This window comes from Panthera onca, chromosome A1 (genome assembly GCF_046562875.1).
Source record: "Panthera onca isolate mPanOnc1 chromosome A1, mPanOnc1 haplotype 2, whole genome shotgun sequence".
NCBI lineage: Eukaryota > Metazoa > Chordata > Mammalia > Carnivora > Felidae > Panthera > Panthera onca.
The window spans coordinates 40,010,347-40,035,587 of NC_138339.1; the positions used below are offsets into that span (position 1 = coordinate 40,010,347).

Here is a 25,241-nt window from a genome sequence, read left to right on the forward strand (position 1 = left end):
TCATAAAATAGCTGATTAGTAGACTTGATTTGGCTATGCCATATGTTAAATCGTGTACTACAAAATTAACTATATACAGTACAAATCTGAAAATATTTGCTATCTGCACACCGTTGTGTTGAGAAGGAACAATTTATTTTGCCCTTCAAGGTCGCTCTGGATGGACCAAGAACCAAGTTGACATGAGACAGATTAACAGGAGACAATAACATTTCATGGTGTACATTTGGCAGTTCACATAGCCATGGAGTTCCAAAGACAGTTGAGCAACATGATGCCTCTTTGAGCTAAGGAGAGGGTGGGAATCTGAGGATACAAAGGGGAGAAAGACTGTTAGCAGGAAGGTAAGAAGAGATGTTTAAAAAAACAAGAGTTGCCTTATTATATAGATAAATTTCTTAGGTAAAGAGGAATCTATGTTAGTAGCTCTCTTTCTAGTACAAATAGGCAGTTGAGGGAGAGGTAAAGAGCTTTTCCTGAATATGCTGGGTTTTGATTGCTTTTAGTTCAAAATGATGTCCATGCCAAATTGACCCATATTGGTGTGGCCCACCCTGGGCCCCTACAATTACAAAGAGATTGTGTGATGTTTCAGAGTTATATTTTGGGCAGTTAATTAGATTTTAGATGAGTGTTAACCTTTTCATGGCGGTTTCTTTTGGTAGCTGCTCTTATAAAGTAATATAACATCATTTAGGTCATTTTTGAGGAAAATTTGTTAAATTTTTGGTATGTTTTTACAAGTCAAAAACCAAACTCATCTTCTGTAGTTTTGCATGGAAGAACGCACACTAAATAAATCCAAGCCAATTAATATATACCTGTGCCTTGAGAGGATAAATGGAAGTTGGCTTCCCTTTTGGTGGCAATACAAAATTTGACCACAGTTTTGGAAAGCAATTTGATGACATATTACAGACCATGAACATTCTTATAACCTTTGACTTTATCAGTTCTACCCTCAGTTGTGGTTAAAGGAATTAAGTTACAGGGATTTTCATTGCAGTATACTGGAAAAGCAATAATAACAAGACAGTGTGATTTTTCAATAATGAAAGATTGCTGATCGATCTATCATGGCCACTAGCTCAGGAAATGAATGGGTGAGTCCTGGTGCACTGCCTCAGCCAACTGCTCCATCCCAGGAGATTCCTGAGGGGGCTGGACAAATTGGAACCATAGCTCCTGGCTGCATTTGCCAACACTGTTGCTGAACAAACTTGTTGCAAGAGAAGCCAATAACTCAAGAGATAAGGGTTTGGAAAAAAGAAAGGGAGAAATTTCAGGGGCCAGCAGCCATTGGAGGTGGCAGGTTCAAGCCTTAACAACCTACCTCTCTGCTGGCAAGATGGATACCTGGAGTTTCATAGGGAAAGTTTGTGGTGGGGGGTGGTCCATGAAAGAAAGCAAGCAGAGAGCTCATGATCACAGGTGGAATTCAGTATGTGTTTAGCCCATGATCATGGTCTGAGAAGGGGATGTGTAGGGTATGGTCTTCTAGACACTCATTTACTATTCGAGCCTTTCTGGTCTGGCAGTTGGAATGTTCAGTCATTGCAAAATGTCTTCGTCAATGCCTCAAGAAAGTGCAGTAAGAAATAAGCACAATACGTTTTAGTTAGAGTGTGAGTTAAGCAGTCTTGTCTATTTCTGGTTTTAACCATTGGCGTCTGTAGTTTAGTAAGAGGGCTCATTGACAGAATTGGCTAAGACATTGTGACATATTAACTTAATAGACTATTAATGAGGATTATGGGGCACCTGGGTGGCTCAGTTGGTTGGGCGTCTGACTTCGGCTCAGGTCATGATCTCACAGCTTTTGAGTTCGAGCTCTGCATTGAGCTCTGTGCTGACAGCTCAGAGCCTGAAGCCTGCTTTGGATTCTGTCTCCGTCTCGCTCTGTCCCTCCCCCGCTTACACTCTGCCTGTCTCTCAAAAATAAATAAGCATTAATTTTTTTTAAATAGACTACTAATAAGGATTAAAACAAATATGAAAACTAGGTCAAAAGAATCAATGCAAAATAACTGTATTATTATAACTATGTAAAGTGGAATTGTATATGGATATTTATTGGTAGGTAAAACAGTTAAGAAAACGGTTGCTAGGGTGTTAAGCATATGGATATATTTTTATAAATTTCTCTTTAATATTATTAAGTGTTTACCAGTATCGTTAAAATCTTAAGTATCCTGAAGGAATCATCTTCTCTGTCCCTCTTTGGTCAGATATTTTCTGATACTCTTTCACCTTTAAAATTTGATTAAATTTTTTTTATTTAATCCTTCCAAACAGTGCTATTACATAGCTTCTGTGATACAGTTTTTAAAGGAGGAAATGAACATAGAGTTTAAGCAACTCGTCAGTACTGCATAGGTAGCAAATGGTGGTCCTTGGGTTCCTCCAGATTTATCTGAATCCTACTTGCTTTGTCTTAACCAATATTGTATTTTCCATTGTGATTATTTAGTTATTTCTGCCACGCATCACCCCTACCATGGGTGCACAAATTGTAAACTTATTTAGGAATAAAATTTTGTCTTTATATCCCCTGCAGCCTCTGGCATGGATAACTTGCCATAATAGGATCTTTCAGTTTGAGTTGAAATAAAGTAAATTATATCTTATTCTTTCAGTTTCATAAATGTCGTAGGCTTACCAGTATGTGTTTTCATACTTAACACAACCCATTTAACATATTTTACTCAGTGTTTTTGATGTGTACAACAAATGGGACATTCAGCCCTTGTTTTTAAAAAGCTACATTTTTCTCTCCTCCAAACTTGAAGCAGCTTATGGACTCTAATTACAAAACCCTTTGTTGTATTTTGATTACTAACTCGTTTTTCAAGGAAGATGGGAGATTTTCTGTATCTTAACACCAGCTTCCCATTACTTATTCACTCCGTTCTTTTTAAAAAGTTCAATATTACATTTTATGAGAATAGAGATGATGTCTGTACTGTTTTGAGCATTATGTCTAGTAACTAATACATAGTAGGTGCCAAAAAATACGTTGAGTAAATGAGATATATTCTTTTTATTGTCTAAGGTAAGCACTTTATATTTAGTCCTCATTTTACTTCATTTAGTTAATTTTATAGATGGTGAATGAAAAGAAGTTTATTTGCCCAAAGTTGTGATTTGGTATTCTTCTAACCCAGTTTGACTCAGCCCTTTGCTTTTAACCATTGCTCCTGTTCACAAAGAGCTAGGAGTAATGAAAATAGTTAGGGATTGATACTCATGTGTAATTCTTAGTTTGATTACGTGCTACATGATTTTCAGAGTCATTTGCATGTCACTGTTTCTATCTTAGCATTTTATTTAAAACTGAACTTTTGGTTCCGTGATAGCCTTGCCCAGTATACAGAATGTAATGTTGCATTCCAATACTTGTTTCATTACCTGGTTGGATTCCCACATCAATGTGTTGCTTTAACAGACAAACAAAAGTCAATTCTACTAGCACACCTCTAATGTATTTTTACAGTTTTTATTTGTATCTGAATTTTGATGACCACTGACTTTTTAGAAGTGCTTAAAGTTCTTCCATGATAAGTAAATACCTATAGTTATGCTGTCAACTCTTTATATTGTTCAAACTATAAAATTTATTTTGTAAACTATCCTTCATTATTTATGAGACCACTTAGTGAGTTTCTTGTGCAAAGTATCTGTAGGGTACTTGAAAGGAAGTTTTTATTACAGATTTTTTTTTAACATCTTTCATGGTAGAAGTAGAATATAAATGCAGTCTTCAAATTTAGATCAGTTTTAGCCCTAGAATAAATTTAAATACATAATTGGTAACTAAAAGCTTGCACTAGAACAAGTTTCTATAAGCAGTATTTGTACTTAATGTTCCAGCATGTGCTCTATTAAAACTTTTCAACATTGATCCATACATGCAATTTATTGACCTTATTACCCAGAAACCTGGTTAAAATTTTGGCTCTTCTGGATGTGCTGGGAGATCTGTCAAAAATTCACCAAAGTGGTGAAAACCTTTTTCATTTATTTCTCTTTATGACAAGTGTAAACTATTAAGGTTAAGTGGGTGGGGCAACTGGAAGTAATTACTAAGGCCAGTGGCATTTTTGTGGTTTAATAAAGGCAGAAGCTAATTATTCAGTTTTTATTTAAGTGAAATGGTGCCAGAAAGGAGGTTCCTGCAGAGCAGCTGCACTCCTTCAGTGTTACCCTAATTTACCAAAGACACAACTGTCACAAACAAAACTTTTAAACTTGATATATAACCACAAAAGTAAGGAGGCTTTTGTTTGGAGTGCATGCAGAAGAACTCCTTTATACAAATCAACCGGCAGATGACGGACAATGATGAAAATTTGATTCTTTGAAGTCATAATAGTCATTGAAATGTGTGAAATTCTGGTATTGAAAAGAGAGCGACCAGCAAGACTCTAAATCCTGGGTGGTTGCAAGAAGCTTGCTGGGAGGTTTTTCTGCATTTTGACACCAACTTCCCATTGCTTGTTCCCTGCTTCCTTTGTTAAAAAAAAAAAAAAAAAAAAAAAGTTGAATTCACACAACATAAATGGGGACAGTTGATAACCGAATCATACAGTTTTTATATGGAAAACAAATATTTTATAATGGAAATTGGTATTTGAAAGAATAAAGTTCATTTACATCTACTGGCATATACTTCCTTAATGATTTTTTAAATTCCTCTTCCGTTTAAGTAGACTTGTGAGATAGAAGGTCAGCTGTAAGCTCTTCCAGAATTTAAGACTGTGGAGGAGATGGTGCTGAAAGAGAGGAACTTTGGAATTGTGAGGTGCATCTTTTCAGGAGCAAATATTTATCTGAATGCCCTTCGGTCTATGAATCATTAGTCACGTTTCTTAAGATCGCATTATGGTACATATGATGGGTGTTTGTGAAATTTTATTAAGATAGTAACATTATTTAATAATTGGAATACAGGTTTTATGCTTGACTCAACTGTTTAAAAATTAAAAGTTTTAAAACTCAGAAAATTAGTGTATATTATCTAAAGGATAACTTGAGTTATGAGAATGTATACATAATTATTAGCTAGTGAGTGTTGAGTTTCTTTAGGTAAAAACTTGAAGGCTTCTCATCCAATGTGATGTAGCTTTTTTGTAGTCATAGAAAATTATGAATTGTTATTTATAAATACGTATTTTGCCAATAAAATGAGAAATCTATTAAAGGCAATATTGACATCAGCAAAGTGTTTGGATAAGTAGGGTTTTCTTTTTAGAAAACCACCGGTGATCCAATATTGCAATACAGAAATAGAAATCTAGACATAATGTCTTTAGTTCAATGTAGTTTAGTTTGCAGATGTTTTATTTATTTATTTTGAGGGAGAGCAAAGAATTCAAGACACAAGTAAAGATTTCAACATAGTGCTTCATAGTTCTTTTCAAGTATTACATTGTTTTAATGGAATCTTGGAGTGGGAGCTTTTAGCCCATTGAAATGTGGCTTAAAGGACAGGTTCTTCTGTCACTAGCTGAAGCCGTGTGGATGAAATGATAACAATAGTGTCGTAATGCATTTTAAAAGTGTGAGAAATCAGTTTGTCTAGACTGAGAGTGTGCCTACAGGGACTAGGAATTTTAGAGCTTCTGTGCCCTTTAGGTGTCAAGTATGTGAGAGATGCCAAGCCTTTTCATTCTCGGTCTTTGGCAGCAGCTCAACTCTGCTGCGGCACCTTACATGTCTTCTGCAGGCAAGAGCAGGGACTTTGTCAGAACAACTTGGGCTTCAAAATTCAGAAACTTTTTTGTGCCAATGCCAACTTTAAATTGGGGGATGAGATCAATTAAAAAAATGTCATACTTGGAGAAGCTATGGAAGCACTGGTAGTTGTTCAAAATAGAAAGAGCTCCGTAACATTTTAGCCACTTAAAGAGATTTTCCATCCTAAAAAATCATTCTGTCCCCTTCTATTTTAATAGTACAAATCAAGAAATGCTGTTTCTTTTTTTAAAAAGTTTTATTTTCTATTACTTTGTCATATATATACATCACAATGTAGAAGGTAAAGAAAAAGTAAATCTGTTCCCTATAATCTCATCTTCCTGAGCTAAATGGTATTATAAGTGTTTAATGTCTCCTTTCCTGTAAGTCGCAAAGAGTAGCTAACTTATAGTTCTATTTTTTATGAACTTTTATGGAGGGTTTGCTGTGGAATTTGGAAATGGTGCCTCGCCCTGTAATTTTGTAACACACTTATATTGTTTATTTATATACCACTTAAGCTCTAGCTGAGGAAATAGGACTTTAATATAAAGATATGTAATATTAAATAATAATATGACAGATTACAAGTGTTATAGTGAATTCAAAAGAAATAAGCATTGAGGACTTCCCAGGAGTCTCTTTTAAGCTCTTGAGTAGAGAAATATGCTTCAGAAAGTGAACAAATGTCATAAAACATGAAATTTCTTTGAAATTGAACTTGACGATTAAAAATTACCAATTAAAACTTACATTCATACATTTAGAAATTATGAACCAATTGCATTTATTTTATTTAAGAAACTTTTTTTTTTTTTTTTAAATTTTTTTTTTTTTCAACATTTTTTATTTATTTTTGGGACAGAGAGAGACAGAGCATGAACGGGGGAGGGGCAGAGAGAGAGGGAGACACAGAATCAGAAACAGGCTCCAGGCTCCGAGCCATCAGCCCAGAGCCTGACGCGGGGCTCGAACTCACGGACCGCGAGATCGTGACCAGGCTGAAGTCGGACGCTTAACCGACTGCGCCACCCAGGCGCCCCAAGAAACTTTTTAAATGTAGGCACATACTAGAAGTGTGTATTTGTGTAAATATTTATATGGATTATTTTGATAGTTTCTCCAAACAGACAAGCTGTGACAAAGTAACCACACCTACTTATTGGTGCAGGTGGAAAGGTATTGTGTTAAGCAGAAGATTGGTTGCCAGCTAAAATAACTTTAAACAGTGTTTTCTTAATCTGTGAGTAGGAAGACTAGTGAAGTCAGAAATGCGCTTAGTATTTTCCCAGTATATGTTGCCGCACTAAGTGTTGACAGTAATTATTTGGTCCATAGCATTGTTTAGAGTGGAACTATAAATTAACATTAGTCTTCTTTAGGGGATATGTTACAATGAAATAGAAATTCACAAAATTTTCTAGTTTTCACAAGTTTGGTGATTTTTTTAATGTTAACTCTGTTGTTTTTAACCAGTTTTTAAAAATTTAGTAAGTGAACCATGGTTTTAAAATGCTTCATTTTTAAGAATATGATTAACCCTGATATAATCTTACTTTGATCAAATATTCTACCATTACTGAAAGGAGACTTAAACTCTGAATTACTTTATTATTTTGTGTCCAGACTGCTACTATGTTTGATAAATATGTCTAATCTGGGGCATCAAAATTACAGACATTTATCACTTTGAGCATTTGTTAAAATTATTAAAAAAAAAAAAGAGAATCAAGAAAGTTACCATTGTTTTCATATCACATTTCTGCAAAAACTGTGTAACTTTTATGGCTTACCTTTGCAGAATAAATTTGGTGTGGGTTCTTTTCAGTAGATTTCACTAAAAGGAGATAAATCAAAATGCTAATTAAAGTTTATAATTGATTTTATTTAACAAAAGGTTTAGGCCTTCCCCTGAAGGAAATGACTTCTTGTAAGCAGTTTGACACAGAAACCACTGATAATAGATTTTTTTCCTATTTAAAAGTAACTTTTTATATGCCCTTACTTTTTAAAAAATATATATATTTTGAGAGAGAGCACACGTGTGTGGGAGGCACAGAGAGAGAAGAGGACAGAGGATCTGAAGCGGTTTCTGTGCTGACAGCAGCAAGCCAAATGCAGGGCTTGAACTCACAAACCAAACTGAGATCTTGACTTGAGCTGAGGTCTGAGGTCGGATGCCTAACTAATTGAGCCACTGAAATGCCCCTCCCCCTAATTTTAATATCCATTCACATTCTTTCTCTGCTTACTAGTTACACCTGCTCATGAAATAAGAGTCTATAGGCTCTTCTACCAGCAAACTCTTCAGAAATTATCAATGCTTTATTGGACAAAAGGGACCTAATTTTTTTTTTTCATGAACCCTTTCCCACTGTACCTTAACACTCCTCCCAGTATACCTTTTCCAGATATCAAAATAGCAGTTTATATGGTAAAAGCAGAGTAGTGAAGTCAGAAAGCTAAAAACCCCAGTTTATAAGTCTGAATAGAATTGCATGAACATAAAAAGCAGCAAAAGTACATCAGAGTATATGTGAGCTGTTAGAAATGTGTTTGCTTCTTTTTCTGTAGGATATCACTACTTTAACTGGCGTTCCAGTAGAGCATATCAAAACTAGAAAAGTCAGGATCTTTGTTCCTGCTCGCAATAACATGCAGTCTGGAGTAAACAACACAAAGAAATGGAAGATGGAGTTTGATACCAGGGAGCGATGGGAAAATCCTTTGATGGGTTGGGCATCAACGTGAGTACTTTGGTTTAATTTGAATATTGTTTCTGCTTTTTCTGTGTGGGTTTTCCTTGTAAATGTGTTAAATTGTAAATCCAATATGTTGACAATACTTTTTGAGACCATTTGTGTAGGTATAATGTTAAGTGATAGACCTATATATTGTATTTACATGAATATGTATTTAATGGTCATGTAAGGGTGGCCCAGCACTAAAATCATAGAAACAGTCTTTTCAGAGAACTATTTACTGGATAAAAATGGCTGACGCTAAGCATTGTTAGCATGGCCCCAAGCTGTTTAAGACACACTGTGTGAATAGTGTTAATAATTTAGTGACACTTTTGTTTACGTATAAATTATTTTTTGTTGTTGTTTGTAAGGAGAAGAGTGAGTTTAGAAATTAGATATTATAGGGTGCTTGGGTGGCTCAGTCGGTTAAGCGTCTGACTCCTGGTTTCAGCTCAGTTCATGATTTCATGGTTAGTGAGCTTAGACCCCTAGTCAGGTTCTGTGCTAACAGTGCAGAGCCTGCTTGGGATTCTGTTTCATTCCCTCCACCACTTGCACATGCTCTCTCTCAAAATAAATAAATAGATTTTTTTTTTAAAAAAAGAAAGAAATTAGGGGCGCCTGGGTGGCTCAGTCGGTTAAGAGTGTAATTTTGGCTCAGGTCATGATTTCACAGTTCATGAGTTGGAGCCCATGTCGGGCTCTGTGCTGACAGTTCAGAGCCTGGAGCCTGCTTAAGATTCTGTGTCTCCCTCTGTCTCTGCCCCTTCCCTGCTCATGCTCTGTCTCTCTCTCAAAAATAAGCATTAATGAAAAAAAAAGAAATTAGCTATTTTGAGGGAAACTTGCAGGTTCCTGAGATTTTGTGATTAACAAATTTATAGTGCATTGGAATAAAGTGGTTGTAAATTCAGTGGCACCAATGAAGTCAGTAACCTAAATCTCTGTGGTGGAATAAAACTCAAATGTTAAATGGCAGGACTGCCTCTAATTGAATAAAAGCTGCTGTTTGTTGCTGCTACTAGAGAAAACAGCCAGATAAGCTAGAAAATTGTCAATCTTATTGAGACTCCTAGAGCATTTTATGTGTCCAGTCTTTAGTTGAAGGTGGTTATCAGTTTAAATTATGTCTAACTGTAAAAAAGTCTGATATTTAACATCTTTTCTTACAATGTACCTGGGGGAGTTTTTGTTAAAAATGTCTGCCATGTGCAGTTTAAATACAATTATATTTTATTTGACATGATGATATATAGGTAGTTTTTTAGGTGTCTGTACTCAGTGTTTTAAATGCTGTGATTACTCTTTAAGTCACATGAGATTTTAATGTTTTCCTCTATTTGCAAGATTCATCCATTGCACTATTTATTAATGGTATTTGTGTAGTTTTATTAATAAATTTAAAGATCAAATAGGCTTTATTCAGTGATATATGAATCAGGTAGCATCCCATCTAGCTAATAGAAAGGAACTCTAAAGAACTATACAAAATGGAAGACTTTTTTTTTTTTTTCTTAAGATTTTATTTTTAAGTAATCTCGCTGCATCCAGCGTGGGACTTGAACTCAAAACCCTGAGATCAGGAGTCACATAGTCTACCAACTGAGCCATCCAGGCACCCCCAAAATGGGAGGCTTTAATTGGCAGAATGGTCAGAGATAGGGAAAGTATGGATTACCTCTTCTCTGCGGACAGAAGGGGGTCTGGTCTATTGGGTGGATTACCTCACTATTGCTGATGGGGAAATTCTAGAATTGACTAGTTTAAGGTTACATTTCTGGGAGAGGTTGAAATTACAGTTAGGTATGCAGTCTTGCTTTGTTGATGTGAGGCTTAGTGCAAATGACTCCATTTTGAGCCTATTTTGATTTTTTAAAAAATTAAATCAGACTCTCAGCATAACTGAGAGATAACATCAAAATTAAAGGCATTAGCATCGCTCCCAGCTACCACTTTGAAGTTCTCCCAGCTTTTTCTTTTTTTAAATGTTTATTTATTTTGAGAGAAAGAGAGAGCAGGAGCCAGGGAGGGGCATAGAGGCAGAGAGAGAATCCCAAGCAGGCTCCACACTGTTAGTTCAGAGTCTGACTTGGGGCTCGATCTCACCAAGAGATCATCACCTGAGCTGAAATCAAGAGTCTGCTTAACTGACTGAAACACCCAGGTGCCCCTCTCACAGCTTTTGTTAATCCTTTGGGTGGTATTCACAGGTCTTAGTGTCTGTGACAGACCACAGCTTCAGGTTCTTAATTTTTTTTTTTTAATTTTTTTAAGTTGATTTATTTTGAGAGAGAGAGAGAGCAAGCGGGGTAGGGGGAGAAAGAGAGACAGAGAGAGAATCCCAAGCAGGCTCTGCACTGTCAACGCAGAGCCCAATGCGGGGCTTGAACTCATGAACCATGAGGTCTTGACCTGAGCTGAAGTCGGATGCTCAACCAGCTGAGCCACCCAGGTGCCCCCGGTTCTTAATTTTTTTTAAGTTGGTTATTCTTTTTGTTTTTTTGGTTTTTGTTTTTAATTTATTTTATGTTTATTTATTTTTAAGAGTAAGAACATGAGCCGGGGATGGGCAGAGAGAGAGGGAGACACAGAATCTGAAGCAGGCTTTAGGCTCTGAGCTGTCAGCACAGAGCTCGATGTGGGGCTCAAACTCATGGAACATGAGATCATGACCTGAGCCGAAGTTGGACACTTAACTGACTGAGCCACCCAGGTGCCCCCTTTTGGTTCCTTTCAGTCTTAGGAAGATCATTTGCTTGTTGGGTAGAGGATAGGAACATGCATTTAAAGTCTTTGAGAGAATACATCATGCCAGGAAAGATTAGTATGATTATAATAAACAAGACAATTCCCAGTGTTTGGATGGGACTTTAGAACCATGGTCTCCAAGATGCAAACCAATCAAAATCAATTCAGTCAAAGACTCCATGGAAAGAGTCAACCGTTTTATGCCAAGTGGCTTTCTAGGTGATCTTATGTAACTAGTTTCAGCTTCCCCAGAAGTAATCCACAGCAGGTGGTATTGACCAGGGAATTAGAGCCCTGCCTGCCAAAGGAAGTGAATCCTGAATGCCTCCCAGTAATTCTCATTTTAATCTGTGGCTCCAGACTGGAAAGTGACAGCCATGGAAGCCAGTTATATTTTAATGGCCTGTAGACTACACAGGCAGTTTTATTCTGGTTACCCTTTCCTTGTATTCCTTTCTTTTTCTTTTTCTTTTATTTTTTTAACATTTATTTTTGACAAAGAGACAGAGCATGAGTGGGGGAGGGGCAGAGAGAGAGAGAGAGAGACAGACAGACAGACAGAATCTGAAGCAGGCTCCAGGCTCTGAGCTGTCAGCACAGAGCCCGATGCGGGACTCGAACTCACAGACCGCAAGATCATGACCTGAGCCAAAGTTGGATGCTCAAACGACTGAGCCACCCAGGCACCCCGGTATTCCTTTCTTTATAGAGAACCTAGATGCAAAGTTCCCCAAGTTTTGAGGTTATTAACTAAAGACAGGGAAATGGACCAAGGGCTCTCTAATATATAGACCAGAGTTTTTGTGACAAGAAGAGAGGATTTTAGCTAACGTATGAAGTATTGATCTGGGATCTTGGGAGGAAGTAATCTACATCATTGTCACCTACTTCTCTTCTTCAATCTGATTTGAAGGTTTCCAGCTTTTGCACATTATTAGATATTAGGCAAAGCCTTTTTCAGCTGTGAAATATGTGCCTGAGATTCTAGTCCTTGAAGTTCGGCTCCATCTAGGTGGTGAGGAGGAACGAGTAGAGCCCTTTCTGAGGAGATTCAAAGGCAGTCGTTGTTCTCAGTGATTCCAAGTGTGAGGGAAAATGGAAAATATTAATTTGGAGAGTTGTAGTCAGATAATTGATGAAACTAGAAAAATTTAGGATCCAGTCTAGTTTATAGGAATACAACAAAACCTCAAAAATAGTTCATAGGGCTAGGATCCAGCATTTAAAAAGGTACAAACATTATCTTATGCTCTACAATTAACTCCATTTTTTTAAAAACCAAAGATAAACACAGTAAAACTAATCGGCAGTAAACTTGGCCTGATTGTTTACATAAGTGCAGTGAGAATAGTGACTTACCATATGAGCTTTTTTTGAACACTGCTTTGCTGAAACTTTTCATAAGGAATCTCGAACTGTGAAAAGCTTCCAAGGGACTGGCCATCAGATTTTACCTGCAAAATCATTCCTATCAAAGCCTTGGTAGGGGAGCCTGGGTGGCTCAGTCAGTTAAGCATCCGACCGGCTCAGGTCATGATCTTGCAGTTTGTGAGTTCAAGTCCTGTGTCGGGCTCTGAGCTGAAAGCTCAGAGTCTGGAGCCTGCTTTGGATTCTGTGTCTCCCTCTCTCTCTCTTCCCTCCCCCGCTCATATCTGTCTCTCTTTCAAAATCATAAATACACATTAAAATTTTAAAAAAGGCCTTGGTGATATAGCCAGTGTTTCCAATTGTGTCTTGTTATAAGGAGAACAGATTTTTAAAAATTTTTTATAGTGTTTATTTTTGAGAGAAAGCCAGGGAGGGACAGAGAGGTGGGGAGACAGAGTATCCAAAGCAGGCTCCATGCTGACAGCACAGAGCCCAGTGTGGGGCTCATACTCACAAACTGTGAGATCATGACCTGAGCCAAAATCTGACGTTTAACATATTGAACCACCTAGGTGCCCCAAGGACTTTTATTGAAGTTGTGTAAATAACTAGCTATATTGCTATGAAAAGAATACTTCAGAGTTTCATCTTTGTTTACAAAGGTATACTTAACCAAATTGTTGTAAATCATTAATAGCTTAAGAGAAAAAGTTTGCAAAGTCTGGAAAAACAAAACATTAAAGAACCAGCAGTATTTCAGATAAGAAGTTCTATAAATTATAATTTTTATCAGTCCACTCAGTGCCATGTTACTAATCCTTTATTTTTTTTTAAGTAGGCTCTACACCCAATGTGGAGCTCAAATTCACAACCCCAAGATCAAGGGGTTGCATGCTCTGACTGAGCCAGCCAGCACCCACCATGTTATTAATTCTTGAATCCATTTTTTTCTAATAGTTCTGGAAATTCCTACCCAGTTTAGTTTTATGATCTTAGTTATGAGAAACCTGTACTTGTCAGGGCGCCTGGCTGGCTCAGTTGGTACAGCATACGATTCTGGATCCCAGGGTTGTAAGTTTGAGCCCCACATTGGGTATAGAAATTACTTAAAAAGATAAAAATCTTTAAAAAAAGAAACCCGTACTTGTCAAAATCCTTTCCATGAATCTCCTTGAAAATGGTAGCACTTTCTTAGGAACACTGAAGCATCAGAGTAAAACAACGTATCTCTGTAAATGGAATTGACAAGGAAATTTGGTTATTGTGTTACACAACATTTTAAGAGAAGTAGAATTATGAATGATAACATTACACCAGGACATCAGATTTCTAGAAATTTTAGAAAACTTATAGTACATACCTATATAAATTACATAAAGAAGGCTTAATATTATTTTATCTGACATGGCTTCTCCTGTCACTTAACATATCAAATAAGCCTAACTAGTTTAACATCTCCCTTTTTATAAGAAGAGAATACAAATCTTTTGCAATTTTTTGGGACCCTCTAGAAAAATCCTAAAGTTAGTTCAAGGTCAAAAATACTTCATTTGGAGTTTGAATTTTGGAAAGTTGATAAAAAATATCAAAGGTTAAAAAACACTTGGTCAAGTTGGATCGTAGGTTAGTGTGAAATAATACTTAGTTATCCAGTTAACCATAGGGACAATTAAAGACTCTGAGAGCAAATACAAAACGTTAAATTAGGGGGCACCTGACTGGCTCAGTTGGTAGAACGTGACTCTTGATCTCAGGGTTCATGCCCCATGTTGCGGCATGGAGCCTACTTTAAAAAAAAGTTAAATTATTGTAAAACAATAAGCTTAACTTTTTAAATAGGGAAGTAATTAAATTTAAGTAACTAAAGGTGTGATAAACAAAAACAACATGAAACACAGGAAATTATTTTGACAAGACAAAATCTTTGATTTCTAGGCAGATTAGTCAAAACGGTAAAGGAATAATAATTTTTTTTACTATCTCTTATCAAAAGCAGACCAACAGTCCAAGAAAATTTTGTCCTTTTAACAGAGAGAAAAACCACATTCTAATTTCTTACTAGCTTACTTGTTCACTTAAATTTATTCTAATCTTAGCCAGTCTTGACCATGCCTAATACTCGTGTCCAAAGATTCTTTTTCTTCCACAAACCTTAGTGGCTTTAATTACATATGTTAGAATTTTTAACCCTAAAAACCTTTAAAAAAATTATGTAGGCTCCATGTCCAATGTGGGACTTGAACTCATGACTCTGAGATCAAGAGTTGAATTCTCTACTGACTGAGCCAGCCAGGTACCCCTAAAACTCTTAATTTTTAATGAAAATAAGGAAGTAAACAAATGGTTATGAACTGTCTCTTACACTAGCATTCTGTAGATTGGCAGACATAATTTTGTTATATCTGGGAACACATGTTTTCTCATAGTAAATTTCTCAGGCACAAAACATGTTTACTAATACATCCAAATACCTTGAGTTCCTCTATAAAAGGAAGGTAAAGTAGATAAACCTATATTCAGTAATTAAATGTTTCAGTATTTTATCTTATTTGCAAATGATCTAGATATGTAATGATTCTCCATCATTTAACTTAGCAAAACTTTAAGGTTTCGGGTTACCAAAAAGATTTGGGAAACTTAAAAAATCTCATCTAAAAATCTTTATCCTGCTTACATCTCTGTAATTCACTCGTTCTTAAAAATTTTGTTTAGATCACTTCTGAAATTTCATCATCCCAAGTTATTTTTCTTGCTGATAAGTTTTGTAACAGATAATGTGAATGTGGACTAGTAAACCCAAGTTAATAAAAGTTGTATGTCTGCATTGTATTCACTATTGATAATTCTAAAGACATGCCTATTTTAATTAAGCCAACAAACTTAAATTGGCTTTGATACTGAATATTTTCACAGATCACATGAGTCTGAAAAGCATTTGAGTTTCTATTGTATAGCTGAGAATTTTAGGAATGCCTTAATTTATAGAGGTGCTTAATTTTCTTCAAGCCAATTAAATGCAACTCTTTTACAAATTAATTTTACCAATACCATTAAGAGATTTAAAAAAACCCACCTATCTGTAACACATATATTTTGACACATAGACATACAGACAGATGTAAATGTAGAACTTCTAACTTCTATTTTAAAATTACTTGCACGGGGGTACCTGGGTGGCTCAGTCAGTCAAGCATCCGACTCTTGATTTCATCTCAGCTCATGATCTTACAGTTCCTGAGATTTAGCTCTGTGTCTGTCTCTGCACTGAGCATGGCACCTGCTTGGGATTCTCTGTTTACCTCTCTCTCTCAAATAAATAAACTTCGAAGAAAAATAAATTACGGCCATCAATCAGGTACAGTAATACACAACTCATTAGTTATAAAAGAAGTTGGATCTAAGTTGTTTTTCTGGTAGATGGTATAGGTTAAGGTTACTTGTTCAGATGGCTAAAGCTTCTTACTTTTCTGGAGGAGACATCTACTTCACTGAGTTGATGTTCACAGATTTACATAGGACCTTTGAAGACACATTTTTTCCATTGTCCTGTTTGATTACAAATGAAACATCAACACTTGGGCCATGGTTTGATTGTGGACCCCTAGTGGGGGGGGGTGTGATGTGGGGGACCCAGGTGTTATTTTAGGTGCCTGGCCTTGGAGTTATTATATCTCTATGGCCAGTATCTTGGCAGACTTTTGTTTGTGGTCTTGTTTCAAAGTTCCTTCAAAGTGCTCAGCTATGGTCACAGGTTCAGTCAGTCAATTGTCTCCATCCTGTTTTGTGCTTATCAATTCACTAATCTCAGGAGATACTCCACTGACAAATAGAGCAGCTAGAGCAAGTTGGGTGACCTTATTCTTATTCTGGAGCCCCAGAATGCTGTAGGAAGAAAGCTTCCAAGTGGACTTAAAGTCTGCAACAGATTCGTCTTTGTTTTGTTTGCATGTTTGAATAATATACAAATAATAAATAAATATACATGTTTGAAGGAGGGGGACACTAGGAATGGCTTTTAAAGATTGGTTGCTGTTCTGTGAACCTTTTCTAGTCCAGGAGGGGACCAGATTGAAGGTTAAGGATCTTGGATATCATCCTTGGGGTTATACCATCTTGCTTCCTGCATCCATTTTTGGGCTTTACCAGGTCCCACCAACATGTGCACAAGAGGACAAGATCTGGCAACCTGGCTCTAATAACTTCTTCAGAAAACTTTTGGGGATCATCCTTGGGTTTAGGAAATTCTTTTAACTATGGTTTTAATTTAGTCTTTGACCAAGGAGTGAAAGAGAGTCACCCCACAACTTCAGGTGTTTTTATTGTAAAAGATAACCTTTTAATAGTCTCTTCAGAGTGGAAAGGCAGTTCAGATACAGGATTTAGTAGAGTGTTGAGTACTCAGGGAAAGGAAGATTTGAGGCGAGCAGTAGGAGTTTTATTGTCTTTTTTTTTTTTTTTTTAAGTACCTCTTGTGTCTTTAATTTTTCATTAGTCTTTTGCTTCATTTTTTTAATGAAGCATTTTTGGAATCTTGATGCGTTTTGGAAGCTTCTGAATACCAATTAAAATAGATATCTCATTCTGTTTGTTCAGTTTAGGAACCCTTGTTTTCAAGTACATTTCTTAAATGAATGATCTCATCTAATTGGAACGTTCCCCATAATGGCCATTGTAATTAATTCTAGGTTGTCTCTAATAACATTTTGACAATCTTGTAGATATTTATAGCTTCTGAGACAAAATATGCAGGTGTGTCAGAAGGTGGCATGCTTAACTTTTTAGAATTTAAGGATCCCTTCCCTTTTGTTGTTATTCTAGCTAAGCCTTTGGGTCTCTCAGAACCAAACTGAAAGGGATACTTATACTTGTAAGGGATGTGCTGCTGCATTGGGGGTTTTATGGTGTTTTGCAGTATACCTCATTGCACAGAAATGTTCTTGAGGTTGACAGTGACTTAGTGTCAATCTAATCCATTCTGTAGCCGACTTATACTAACATGGGGATCTCTGAGTTAGGTGGTGATTGCTCTAACAGCTTTTAAGTGCCTAACATGTTCCCACCAATTTTTGCAGCTTTTTGGCTTCCATCATCCCTATTAACATTAACCTTTACACAAAACAAGACAATCAAACATGTATACCTTACTATATTGGCAATAACCAAGAGATAGTACTGTGCTCTGGCCATGAGATAGTCCTGTGTGCACCGCCAGTAATTTCTATCATGAAACCTTGGACTGGGGAAAGGATTGAACTAGCAGACACCAACAAATGGGGACTGGAGGCTCCACATCAGTGGGAAACTGCAACTGCCATTAACAGTTCCCCCATAGGTCTTGGGACAGAATTAAGGACCCTGGGGTTTCAGACAGTTAAACCAGAATTGTGGCCTGAACTACCAGCAGCTCCCATGGAACTTACTGGTAAGCCAATTAGATTTGGAGCTTGACGCAAAGAGAGCAGAGATCAGAATCAGGAACTTACCTATGACTCTTAGAAATGGTGGAAAAAAGGGTGCCTGAGTGGCTCAGTCATTAAGCATCTGATTTGGGCTCAGGTCATGATCTCACAGTTCATGAGTTCAAGTCCCACATTGGGTGAGCTTGAGCCCCACTTGGGGTGAGCTGTGCTTCTCTCTCTCTGCCCCTTACTCACTTCCACCCTCTATCTCAAAAAAAAAAAAAAAAAAAAAAAGTGAAAAAGACCAAGAATTCAAAAGGATTCGTGGGTACCGCCCCTGTTTCTCATTGTCCCTAAATGCCATCAGAAGTTTGCTTCATATCCCATAGCTGCCACCAAATCTGTTAAAAACAAAATTCAACTGAGTAAATTTAAAGATCAAATTGGCTTTTATTCAGTTATTCATGAATCCAGCAGCATTCCATCTAGCAAATACAAAGAAGCTTCAAAATGCTGTGCAAAATATAGGAGGCAAGGATAAGGAAACAGCAGATTTCCTCATCTCTCTGATTGTTATTCCAGATTGACTATTTTAAGATTACATTCTTGAGAGAGACTGAAATTGCAATTAGGTATGAAGTTTTGATTTGCTAAACACAAATGACTCCATTTTGGGCCTGCTATCTTTTATAACAGTTTTCAATTGGGGGTTATTATAATACTTAAAATGAAGATTCTTATACATATCTCTTGGTGAACCTTTGACTTCATATTAATATGCTGATTGACCCCTGATAAATGAATTTCTATTCAGTATCATTCTTTAATTCTCTATCCTTATGCCTATTCAGTTAATGACACTGGTTATGAGATAAGTTTTGTTTTAGCAGACAGTGCAGTGACTGATAGATTACCTTGAATTTATGGAGGATATATGTTTTGCTTTGTTAGGGTGGGTATGTTTCAATTTTACTCTGGTCTTAGCCCTAGAACACAGTGTTAGAAAATAAAAAGGCATGGCTCTTTTGAGGTTTTGTTGGAAAGTACGAAGTACTTACCAAGTCCTTCTAAGTCTGTGGGACTCCAGACTTAGTCTTCCCTGTAGCAAGTAAACAGCAGTTGAAACCTCTGCTTAGTTGTTTCAGCCTTCTCAGTTGTTGAGAGTCTTGCCCATTTGTGTGCAGTTCAGAATTTCCCTCCTCTTCAGATTCCTCCTTTTTACTGTTTCTTCCCCTAACTTGCCAGCAGCTCTGGCAATCCTAAACACTCTCTCCAGATTCCTTGTGCTAATAAGACTGTGGCTTTCTGCTTGACTTCTTGATGGTCCTAGCTATCTAGACCAGAGAGTACCTTTAAGGAAAAAACAGTATCAACTTATCTAAACCATTGTGTTTCCCTTCTTTCCAAGGTTCAATTCTTCATTTTCTTTCCTGCTTTTGGTCACTCTGTTCCCTTCAAACAGTTGGTTTTTCATTTTGTTTTGTCCATAGTTTATAATTATGTAATTGTTAGGCAGGTAAGTCTGATTTTAATGACAGGTAAATCTGCCATTATCCAAATTGGAACCTCAGTAATTGGGAATTGAGCAAATAAAGTTTAAAAATAGAAGTACAGGGGCGCCTGAGTGGCTCAGTCAGTTAAGCATCCGAATTCAGCTCAGGTCATGCTCTCACAATTTGTGGGTTCAAGCCCGCATTCAAGCCTGCTTGGGATTCTCTTTCCCTCTTTCTGTCTCAAAAAATAAAATAAATATAGAAGTACAGATTATATTTGGTAAAGATTAAAAAGATTATTTATAGATGGAGGAGGGTAAACTGTAAAAGACTTCATGTAAAAGATTGGTATTCATTGAAGACCGTGAGAGATGGTTGGGGTGGACTTTGATATGCTGATGTGTTCTGGTCTCCCTCTGTATTTCTAGTGGAAGGAACAGATTCAGCTGGTGGGAACGTATAGGTTGCCTTCAGAGGAACACTTAGCAATCTGTTTGAACAGTTTGTTACTTTCAAGGGAAATAATTAAAAAGAAGACTGGAAAGTGTGGGTTTTGATCATATTGTAGAAGGGCTTGAATGCCAAAGTGTAGGAGATTTTGAAATTAATTTGGTAGACAGTGGGAACTATTTTAAGTTTTAAAGTTGGACGATGAGTTTGAGAGTTGAACTTTAGGCAAATTTGGCAACAAGATGAAGGGTAGATTGGAGTCAGGAAAGGAGGCAGAAAAATTAGTTAGGAAAGAATAGGAAGTTTGAGGAAGGAGAAAGGGTGACTGGTGGTGTGACTGGTGGTGGCAACATACTTAGAGAAGAATTGCGCAACATAGGAGACAGAGACGGAAAAGGATGGAAACTGATACAAGTTGTTTCTGTTAACCTATGTGTGTAATTCTTCATAAATAAAGTGAGCAGAAGAATAAAAGCTGTACCACCTTTGCAGAAAGGAGAGCTCCTGGCTCCTGAGTTTTTCCTACAGTTTTTTTTGTTTCCTGTTCTCAGCTAAGCTGACATGAATGACAACACTCACCAAATTACTGGATCATATTTATGTTGACCATTTATTTTTAATAGAGGATTTTTTTTTTTTTAATGTTTATTTGAGAGAGAGAGAGAGAGGCAGAGAGAAGGAGACAAGAGAATCTGAAGCAGGCTCTAGGCTCTGAGTTGTCAGCACAGAGCCCAATGTGGGGGGCTCAAACCCCCCAGCAGTGAGATCATGACTTAAGCCAAAGTCAGGTGCTCAACTGACTGAGCCACCCACACACCCCAGGACAATTCTATTTTTTAAAAGTTTATCTTGTGAGAGAGTGAGCGGGGAAGAATCTCAAGCAGGCTCTGCACTGTCAGTGTAGAGCCTGTCATGGGGCTCAAACTCACAAACCATGAGATCATGACCTGAGCTGAAATTAGAGTCAGACGCTTAACTGACTAAGCTACCCAGGCACCCTTTGTTGACCCTTTTGTTCTCAGTATAGTTTCTCTAAACTATCAACTGAGAAATCATATGTGCTTTGAAGAGGAGGGATCGATATAATATTATTATTCATTATTGATGCTAATACAGCTCACTAACATGAAGTTCTTTTGCTTACAAGGTGGGGGAAGTGGTATGGTAAGAATACATATCATAGGATCTCATAAGGAGCCCCAGAACAGTAACCATAGTGGATGACTGCAACTTCAGCAGCAATTTGTGAATCTTCATTTCATTGAGGGCTGCTTCCCATATATTCTCTTCAGTGTATATCTCATACCTTCCCACTATCCATATTACTTCCTAAATCTTATTTTTTACTTCCATATTTTTAAAGTATATTTATTTATTTTTAGAGAGAGAGACATTGGGCATGCACATAAGAGGGGAAGAGGGAGGGAGGGAGAAAGAGAGAATCCCAAGCAGGCTCTATGCTTCCAGAGCACAATGTGAGTCTCGATCCCACGAACCAAGAAACCATGATCTGAGCCAAGATCAAGAGTCAGATGCTCAAACGGCTGAGCTACCCAGGTGCCCGTTCCACATTTCTACACGATGTTTCACGGAATGCTATATTCACCATTGAGAGATTCATAATAAACATTTGTAGCAAACAGTGTTCTGCCTTTTTATAAATGTACTAATAAAACTGATATTTCTGAAGTTATATGTATGGCAGCTTGTGAAGAGTCTGTGTAGATTTGTAAATATTACCCTTTCTTAGATTGAGGAACTCAATTAGATGTCAATTCTTGGAGCTTTATTTTGTCATGTGGCCATATGCTTATTGCCCATAATGATAGAAGGTTCATTAGAAGAGTGGGTGTTGTTGCCATCTATTGGGGGGGGGGGGGGAGTAATGATAGTAGTACTTACAGTTGCACTCACCAGTAATTTTCTTGGTAATAAATTTATAAGGTCAGTTTGAGTTTGAGAATTCTCTTGTTGTTTTTTTTAATTCATTTCTACTCTTTTTTGAAGAGTTGAATAAATGATTTTATTAAGGAGTAAAAAAATTGCTGAATGTCTTTGCAGTTACTAATTTTTTTTAATGTTTTATTTATATTTGAGAGAGAGAGAGAGAGTGCAAGTGGGGAAGGACAGAGAGAGAAGGAGGCATAAAATATGATGCAGACTCCAGGCTCTGAGCTGTCAGCACAATGCCCAAGAGGGGCCTCAAACCCATGAAGCATGAGATCATGACCTGAGCCAAAGTCAAACGCTTAACCGACTGAGCCACCCAGGCACCCCTGCAGTTACAAATTTTTTAATTTGACAATACATGTTAGAAAATCTCAGTTTAACACAGGAAAAGATGACATTCAAAGAGTTAAGTTTTAAAGAGACTGTTTGAAACAAGGTATTTATACTTATCTCATACAGCAGCTGTTTATTTTCTAAATGTTTTAGTTGATTTTACATATATATTTTAAAATATATATTTAATGTTAAATCCTGGAAAAAAATGGTCTCTTACAGGGCTGATCCCTTGTCCAACATGGTTCTGACCTTCAGTACTAAAGAAGATGCAGCTGCCTTTGCAGAAAAAAATGGTATGTTTAGGTTATATTTGTTTTGCTTTGACAAATAAAATGAAAGTAAGATTTTATGTTCTTGACCTTAATCAAAATCAGTCACGAATACAGAATTTGAGTTGAAAGAAATCTTGTAGTAGGTCTGTCTAATCCCGTGGTTTTTAGATTTTTTACACCGTCAAAACACCTCCCCCATGTAAAAAAATCTAAAATAGAATGCCCACATAACACATAAAAGCCAAACTTCCCCTAATTTGAAATAGAAGCAGGGAGAAAAACTATTTCTCCTACTCCTACCTTGTTTATGGCTCCCTCTGCAGAATTACTAACATTTGGTTTTTGAACTCATTGAACATCTCATAAGATAGCCTGTTCCAGTCGATACCTCTGTTTATTATTTTCTTTATTACTTTGAGCCAAAATCTCAAATCTGTAATTCTGCCTAATAGCTCTTCCCTTATTTGAAAAATAGTTATCATTACCTTATTCTCTATAAAATTTCATGTAAGCCTAAATGTTTGCCACTTTTCTAGATATGGTGGGGATAGTACCAAGCATAATCTGAACTCTAATATTAGATTAATGCAGCCTAAGACCGTATTAGTTTTTGAGGTAGCCACCTAAAATTTCTTTATGTTGATATTGCTATCAATGAAAATGCCAATTCTTTTCTCCTCATTTTCTATTAAGCCATGCAACATGGTGGTCAGTCATGGGAGTCAGTCCAGTCTGAATTCTGATCCTTGTTATGCTACTCTGAAGCTATATGATTTTGGATTAATTTCATAATGGACTTAACGTTTTCTCATGGTTGAAGTCATGGTACTTAAGTCATAGTGTACCTAGTCCAGTACCTTTTACCTAATAGTTACTTTGAATCTATTAGTTCTCACCCTTACCTCTCTCCATCTGATATTTCTGTTTGTCTCCTTTGGATTTAAAAGCACTACTATATATTTGTACCTAATGCATTCTTTTGTTCCAGTTGGTCAAACTCAGTTGGTCAAACTGAATTTGAATCTAAACTATCTATTTGAATGAGATCGTGTCTATTTAAGTATATTGTTACTATAACACAGTAGATCAATGTAAAAGATTATTAGTGTTCTGTAACATATTTGACATATATTATTACCTAAAATATTCACTTTACCCTTAGTATTATGTAGCTTATGAGTAAGAGTGTGAAGCCAAACTGCCTGGCCTTTGGATCCATGTTGGTCTCCTATTATTTGTATGTCTTGTGCTTCCATTTTCTCCTATGTACAGTGGGAATTGAGGATTGCCTTCATTAATAGAAGTGCTTAGAACATAGTTAAGTTATAATTGTACATAAGTTTATCTTAGACTTTGTAGTAGGCTTTTTAAAACTTAAAAAAAAAAAAATTTGTAAATGAAGCTCCTTATTAACATGTTCTTGGCAATTTCCAAATTTCTTAATTACATAATTATTCTCATGGTGGTCATAGTCTTTAAGATATTATTTTGATTTAAATTAAATTGCTTTTTAATTAAACTGTAATATAGCTTATCAAAAGCAGTTCTATTAATGTTTTCCATCTTTGCAGCCTACCATATTTCATGTCTGACACCTTGAAAATTATTCATCTGAGGTCTGTAATGTGAGTTTAATAACAGGAAATCTAATTAAATTGTTAAATCTCTGGTTAATGTCTAAGTGGTCACCAGGACTGCATGACTACAGTTGTCATGTGAATTGCAGGTGTGAACTAGCTGCTGCTGTTGAAATCAGGTGCTTTCCCACTTTGATTTCTACCTCCCTGGGAAAGAAAACTGAGGAACATTATCAAAGTCAGTAAACAGTGTTAACTTGAAAAAGTTTAATGGAGAGTATCTTATAATACTGTAGACTAATAGTGGGTCAGGAATTTTAACCTACAAGGTAGTAGGAATTCTATCTGTCTTAGTCACTGCTTTGTCCTCAGCACCTAGCACAAAACCTATATAATGGACATGTGATATGTGGTAAAATTAATTGACTTTCTAAAATACATCTTTCTACTCATCTGAGAGAGTTCTCACTGATTATTACACCCTTGAATTCACTGTAGTACTTGTGATCTGTCTCATTTATTGAACATTCAGCATTATATATCATGTAAAGAGATTTTATGTATATAAAGTCCTGTTTCTCTAGGTATTGAGGCAACAAATCATTGAAACGGTACAGAATCCCAAATTACCCACATCTTACCCATTCTGATTTGCCTCTCCTGGGTGGGTGGATAATGGTGGAGACATACAAATGGATCCCCTCTCCCCCCACACCTAACATCATTCCATTGTGAACTAATGCTGGTGAAGGTTGGGTGAACCAATGTTCTGGTTAGTAACAACATTAAGAAGAAATGGTTTAGAAGCACTAATATGTAAAGACTATTGGATTAAGAGGCTGGTAATTAGGATTCTCATTCCATAACTGTCAGCTTCACAGGAGATCTTGAGCAAGTTATGTTTCACTATACTTTTGATAAACATGTATCTTCATCTTTGAAATGAGAAGTTGGATGGGTAATGCACAAAGACTATAGACATAAGGTTATGTGTCTTTACTTTTTAGCCCAGTACCTTATTCATTATATGCTCTAGGGGGAAAATGTGTTTTTGTTGATACAAATAAACAAAAAAAAACCTGGCAAAGTGTATCCTATTAAATGTTTGCCTTTTGGGCGTATCTAGAAATAGGAGGTTAGTTTATATACTCAGGGACTATTCCAAAAA

The 25,241-nt window shown here is 36.6% G+C and overlaps 1 protein-coding gene and 1 long non-coding RNA gene across 3 annotated transcripts in view; one reads left to right on the forward strand and one right to left on the reverse strand.

Moving 5' to 3' along the window:
- Positions 1-25,241, forward strand: part of NDUFS4 (NADH:ubiquinone oxidoreductase subunit S4) — a 112,785-nt gene that overhangs the window by 68,856 nt on the left and 18,688 nt on the right. For both annotated transcript variants that reach the window (XM_060634596.2, XM_060634597.1), the window contains exons 3-4: positions 8,311-8,483; positions 22,444-22,517. In XM_060634596.2, coding sequence (XP_060490579.1) covers positions 8,311-8,483; positions 22,444-22,517 — 247 coding nt within the window. The remainder of the gene's footprint in view (positions 1-8,310; positions 8,484-22,443; positions 22,518-25,241) is intronic.
- On the reverse strand, positions 114-24,794 carry LOC132680806 (uncharacterized). The gene is made up of 5 exons (XR_009610714.1): positions 24,715-24,794; positions 13,741-13,825; positions 12,588-12,682; positions 7,530-7,573; positions 114-306 (listed from the first exon to the last, which is right to left on the reverse strand). It is a non-coding gene; the product is annotated as an uncharacterized LOC132680806 (long non-coding RNA).